Below are 6,882 nucleotides of genomic sequence, written 5' to 3' on the forward strand. Positions count from 1 at the left end.
CACACACACACACACACACACACACACACACACACACACACACAAGACAACTAGAAAAGACCTGCAAGGACCACAGGGACACTTTTTTCATTCAATTTATTTTGTTAGTTAAATTTCTATAGCAGGTGAGGGAACATAACGGTCACACAAGGATTTTTCTTGAGCATAGTTTTCAGAAGTCACAGTGTTTTAGACATGGACAAGAACATTAAAAAAATGACAATGAAGAAGGAAGGGCCAAGAGGAAACTTTAAAAACAAGGTGTAACAGTGACACATTCCTACACACCTTCTCCTTCATGGTCCTCCAACTGCCCCCTTTGTTCCAAAACAAACAGACAAACAAACAAACGAACAAACAAACAAACAAACAAAAAAGGCCTCTGCTCTAAAGTGTTGTCAACCCCTCCCTCCCATGAACCCCCCCCCCCCCCCCACCCCATCCCAAAATGCAAACAGAACAAAACAAAATCAAACTCGGCAACAAATAGATATATTTATATATAATATATATTTACTCTTTAAAAATAGAACTTCAGTCTAGATACTAACATCTGTACAAACTACAAAAATAAAATTTGAATATAAATAATTTATATGGCATGACATTAACAATTTTTTGAAATAAACTAAAAACCAATGCAGGAGCTCTTCCCCACTCCCCCCCACCCCCCCAACTGTCTGACAACACCTCTTGGCTGTCTACGGTCAGATCAAACTGTAAATGGTGCTCTGTTTATTTTGCTTAATTATTCACACAACTGCACAGTAGCTACTTAAATTTTCTTTCATATTTACAAAAGAAACCAAAGCTGCCACTTTAAGAAATGACGTGAAAAAAACAAAAACAAAAAAAAACAGATCTGCATGTTTTTTCCCTGCAATTTAACCTGGCAGTGATGAGACCAATACTGAAGAACAACATAAACTTTGTAAAGCAAATCCTAAGGATGGACGAAAATGTGGCATATATGAGGTTTGTATTAAAAAGGACAAGTGAGACATTAGAAAATGAGCGTGTGAGAAGATGAGTCAGAGCAGGTTGAAGCACTATGAAGACTAAACTAACTCTGTTAGCCAGAGCTGGTTTGTGTATTGTAATAAATGCAAATAATACCTATTATCATTATTATTATTATTATTATAATTATTATATTGATAATTGCACAGGGTCACAACAACATTAACATGTTACAACCCTAAAGCAGCCAGCAAAAGAAACAAAAGAGAAAAACAATTACATTTTAAAAATCACTCCCTTTGCATTGGATTTCATAATTCCCTTTCAGAAAAATACAAGCTGGTGAACAACACATCTGTCCAACACAACATGACAAATGTGAACTTCACCTGCTGTAGAGCTTAGAAAATCTGTAGATGAAGAAAAAAAAATCTTATCACAGCTCCTTCAAGTAGTTTAAAACTGCAGAGGACATCGGGGCACCCAAACAGATGACAGGTGATGATGGTGAGAACTGACAAACACAAGTGTACTAGTGCTTTTTGACAAACATTCTGTGTCTGGACGAGACTGGGACAAAATGGGTAAAAAACACATTTACACCAAAGCAAGAACATAATACTGAGCTCTGACTGTGTGATAACAAGGGGACATACTGAAGGCACAACGGTCACTACTAAGAAAACAGTATCTGCTGTGTAATTCTCTGCTTTTTTTTTTTTTTTTTTTACAGTGCACACTGTGACAGAGAAAGTCTGTACTTAAAACAGAGAGTGTGTCTGAAGCAGAATATCTCATAAAGTTAAAAGTGTAGAGACGTGAGGGGAGAAAGAGGGGGTACTGCATTATTTAAGGCAAATCACTTAAAATCATTTTGAAGTGTAGCAGCAAAAAAACAAAACAAAAAAAACATAATACAAATAAAAATACAACACTGACCATGTATGTTCAATAGCCTAATATCTTAATAACATCTCACTTTTTGTGGACACTTTTTACATATAGCACATTTCTTATTCTATACACTGTAGGGGACAAAAATCAACTGCCCCACAAAAAAAAAACTTTTACATCTGAACTTTTACACGAGAGTATACCCAAGTTATACAGTACTCTTTTAAATAGCTTCCCTCTTTTTTAGTATTAAAATATATACTCATAGATTTATATAATTCTTAAAACAAGTCAATTTTCTTAATATGTCCTTGAAATAAATCCTCCTCTTTTTTTTCTGTGTGAAATCTATGTACAGTTTAGAGTTCAAGACGTGATGTGACGCCGTGCGGGCGCCAAGGTGCTCTGGGAAGCAGCCAGAGACTCATAAAGAGAGAAGGCATGGTGTTTGAGAGAGTCTAGCAATCTTTGGCTGCCTGGATCCTCAACCCACCTGCAGCAGACAAACAGAAAAACAGAAAAAAGTATTAGACACTGCCGAGCGGGCATCCAAACAAAGACAAATTAAAGCTAAACTTTGAAACAGTATTTTCTTAATGAAAACTAAATTTTCCTTGATTTGTTATCAAGGAAAATGTTAAATGTCATCTCTCAATATTAAGAAGATTACAACCTAAACCTAGGGTTGACTGGTTGCAGACTCACCAAGCTCTGCCTGGCCCTGTGTTGCTTCCAAGTCCTGGAGCACTAGAGAGTCTCTCTTACATGAAGAAAAGTTTTTTTTGTCACCACAAGTCCTCTTAGCAGCCTCAAAACAGTCTGACTCGCTGTCTGTGTCAAAACCTTCATGCATGTAGCCCTGGTATGCCGCCCCCGGCAAGGTCGGATGCACAGCCACCGTCACGGAGGCTGTGGCCGTAACCATAGTAACAGCTCCCCCAGTGGAGCCTTGTTGCATTGGCAAGGCAGAGTTGCTATTGATATAGCTCGGCCCTTTAGTCCTGTTTGGCTGAGGCCCTCTGCCATTCTGAAGCCTGGGGCCGCTTTGACAAGTCCTTCCAGGAAAGTGAGCTCTGTCGCTGGGCAAACGTTGGCCCTGCTGCTGTTCCCGCTTGTTTCCATCCCAGCACATAACCTGGGAGCTTAGAGGTGACTGTGTGTTGTGTGAAGATTCACTTGCTGGTTCTATCCTTCCACCTGTGCCCGTTGCGTTTTCTCTGAATGGCTTCACCACCTACAACAAATAAAAATCATTACTTACTCTCAGAAAAACACATGACTTTGGAGAACACTTAATATAAGAGTCTATTTGTGTAGTCTGTGTAGTCATGAAACATACCGTAAGCTTGGGGAAGGTGGGGTTCTTGCTGGCTTCCAGCAGTATGTGAGATGTAGCAGGTGGAACGCTGGTGTGTGTTGCTATGTATGCGCTTCGGTCACAGTACTTATAATCCTCATCCCCGATCCCTGACGTGGTGGTCATCTCCGAGTAATACTCAGAATCTGACGACTCAGAAAAAGCTTGCTGGCGAGCTGCCCGGGGGTTGTGATGGCTTGTGTAGTACCCATGGTGGGCCATCGGTGGAGGCAGTGGAGGTTCTGGGGAAGGTGTGGGCAGACGGCTGGCATTGTCAACTGGCGTGACCTCAGCCGGAGGGCCCATCATGGACAGGAGGACTGGCAGGAGAACCAAGCCATTCAGCATTCCCAAAACAGTCAGGATGGCCAAAACAGCAAAGAAATACCTGAGAGAAGACATGAAGATGGACTTTAGTAAAGTTTGAAGATAAAGTTAAAACATGAATACTACAGTAGCTGCAGGTATATTGTTAGCTTTCTGAAAAAAATCACTAATATCTCCCTAAGACAAGAAATGCAATTATATTAAGAGAGAGTTCCTGAGCAATGATGGCAACCACTCCACTGGTAGCAGGCAGTTACTAATTGCTAGCTCGGTTGGTGCTGCTTGCTGAATTTTAGTTGAGGTCAGGCAATACCAAAGCACCTCTGTGTTTACACGAAACAGGTCTGCCAAACCTTAACGTCTGGCTCATTGCTTGGATCAACTATATCACACACACATACATGCGTTTAAAAGTTTGTATGCATACGGAAATGCAAAACATTTGACATAAATGTTAATTTCATGTTTTTTTTTGCAATGCTTCATATGGAAGAGAACAGAAATACACACATGCACGTGCACGTCTCCAAATACACACATATTTGGCACATGAGGAAGGGAAGTAGCTCAGGGGAAGAAGTCAGGGAAAGCCCAGTGTTTGTGTATCAAAGGCAGGGGGGGCAAATCTGATTCCCCGCTCAATCCAACTAAAACATGCTTTGATGCCTCCACTGTTGCTACAAGACTTTCTCTTGCTCTGTTTTTCACTCTGTGTGCATGAGTGTGTGAGCTCTTTTTTTTTTTTTTTATGCGTGTGCGTGCATCTCAGCGGAGCTCTGAGGAGGCCAGGGGTGGAGGCAGGCCACAAGAAAGAGCTCCCCAAGAAAATTAGAGAGGACTCCACTTAAACACTAACAGAAAGCAGAAAGAGAGAGAGAGACAGTGAGATGTTAACCACCAGCCAGACTTAAAGAAAAGAAAGAGAGAAATGGAGGAGAAAAAAAAGATTGTTGGAATGAAGAAAAAAAAAAGGAAGCCAACAAGGACAGGGATAATAGCTGCAGAGTTTTATGGAAACATGCTTCTCTCCTTTGAATGGACTACTACAACGATTATTACTACTACTTAACTTGACAAAGGTCACTCTTCAGGAAAAAGTTCATGGTTTGCAAGTTGGGTGTGATTTCATTCTCTAGGAACCTCACCACCATTACACATTTAGCCCCCTTATTCTATCTCACATATTTTCCCCTTCCCTCTCTAACCGCTGTCCTTGTTTTCTTCTTTTATCAGAAGCATAACACATGTTATCCTAACCAGTTTTGACAAAACACTTCAGGGAGATATTTAAAATTTTTTTGCTCTCTGCTCAAACCACAACTGCCTTAAAACCACACGCAGATATTCAATCGGCGTGCTTCACTGAATTAAAGCGGATTCACGTGCAGGCGCTGAAATCGCAAATAGGACATCATCATTTTTACGGCATTGTCACTTGCTTATCTCACTCCCAAACTACACAAAAACAAGGGAAGAGCTAGACAGAGAGAAAGAGAGCGAGACATTGGTGGGACCTCCAACAGCGTCTCACTGTTAGGAATTCTGTTGTTTATATAAACTGTAATCTTTTCCATTCGTTGTCAGAGCCTGGGGAGTCATGTGTGTACGTGTGTGTGTGTGAGAAAGAGAGCGTAAGTGTTTACATGCCTGTACATATGTGAATTTCTGCTCATGTGTGTGTGTCTGTGTGCACGCATATGTGCCCAGCATGTGTGTGCATGCATGTAACTGTGTGTGTGTGTGTGTGTGAGGACTCTGAGCAGTGCTGAATTAGGCGTGCTGTTTATTCAGTGCATTACAAGGCCAGGAGATGTTTACAGCAGTATATTTATGCTACTCCCCAGCTAGCCAGCTCTGGCTTGCCCCATTCACCCGACCACAGCTACAGCTACAGCTAAACAAGACCTCCAACAGAGATACTAGACCCCTCTGTCTCCCTTTCTCGCCCCGTTCTCTGCAAATGATCGCTCACACAACCATAGCAGAAAAGAAGAGAAACCAAACGCTGAAAATGTTTTGTTGAACTCTCTTAATCCCAATCCAACCTCCCGTTATTTCTCAATTTGTTCACTATTTTTACATATTTACTCCTCTATCCATCCAATCCAACACAGCGGAGGATCCATCCATCCAACATTCATCCTCCCACCCACCAGGACCATGTATCCTTGCAACAAAGCCACCCTCAGAGTACTTCTCGTCTCTCTCTGCTTCTGTCTCTCTTTCTGCAGAAAAAAACTGCTTTTTATGTCATGGAGGACTGCTGCAGTCTGTGAGCTCAAGGTTGTGGTTTCGGGTTTGGGCCGAGACCACATTCGGCTGAAAAACATTGAGCTATTCGCCTTTTTTTCCACTCTGACCATGAAACAGTGGTAGAAAACACACACATGAGAGTATACATATATACACACACACACACACACACACACACACACACATACAATCCACATGCACACACAGAGAGCAGTGATGTCTGTTGGTGGGTGACATACCATCTGACTGACCAGTTCAAATTTAGCTCCATTTTTTATTACGGCACCCAACATGGAGGCAGAGAATGCCAAATGGATGATAGGAATTTTTACAGATTCCCCCGTGTGTGTGTGTGTGTGTGTGTGTGTGTGTGTGTGTGTGTGTGCGTGTGTGTGTGTGTGTGAGTGAGTGAAAGAGGCAGAAAGAGAGAGAGAGAGAGTGAGAGAGAGAGAGAGAGACACCACCCAGTGGGTAGCAGAACACTTCCATGTTTACGAGCAGCTGCTACACACCCTTGATGTTTTCCCCATTTGTTGTGCTCTGAGGTTGGGGAGATGGTTGCGTGTGTGCCCAGAGTGACAGAACCAGGTGCATATTTGTCACTGTGTGTGCCTGTGTGTGTGTGTGTGTGTGTGTGCACAAATAGGGGTATAGCATTTCCACCTGCATGCACCCCAGACCCCCCCACAAGGCTTTCTCCCGTCGTCCCCTGAGTGAGGCTAGACAACTGGCCCCACATACACACAAGCAAATAGACACCAATGGTGTAAAACCAAAACACTGAGGGGTAACACATGGGCACATGGGGAGTCTTCTGAGGGGTAACACATGGGCTGTGAAGGGGTAGTGTGAGTACTGTCACTCACACACACAAGCACAAAATGAGCACACATTTATTTCACCTGACTTGTTAAAAGCACATACAAAGCTACACACACACACACACACACACACACACACACACACACAAGCATATACACTGTGTCTCACCTCATGATGAAGTCAAACTCTGACCCTGCCAGCATGAGAACGCCCAGCAGCGTAGAGATCGCTCCGTCAACCACTGGGGCAAACATGTGCTCCAGAGCCAC

At 42.5% G+C, this 6,882-nt stretch overlaps 1 protein-coding gene across 1 annotated transcript in view; it reads right to left on the reverse strand.

Moving 5' to 3' along the window:
* Positions 1–2,312: 2,312 nt before the first annotated feature.
* The window catches only part of LOC133990844 (protein patched homolog 1-like), a 6,210-nt gene continuing 1,640 nt past the window's right edge, over positions 2,313–6,882 (reverse strand). The window contains exons 2-5 of the mRNA XM_062429250.1: positions 6,782–6,854; positions 3,194–3,599; positions 2,560–3,088; positions 2,313–2,347 (exon numbers count right to left, since the gene is read on the reverse strand). Coding sequence (XP_062285234.1) covers positions 2,313–2,347; positions 2,560–3,088; positions 3,194–3,599; positions 6,782–6,854 — 1,043 coding nt within the window. The remainder of the gene's footprint in view (positions 2,348–2,559; positions 3,089–3,193; positions 3,600–6,781; positions 6,855–6,882) is intronic.

The sequence above is a fragment of the Scomber scombrus genome, chromosome 11 (genome assembly GCF_963691925.1).
Source record: "Scomber scombrus chromosome 11, fScoSco1.1, whole genome shotgun sequence".
NCBI lineage: Eukaryota > Metazoa > Chordata > Actinopteri > Scombriformes > Scombridae > Scomber > Scomber scombrus.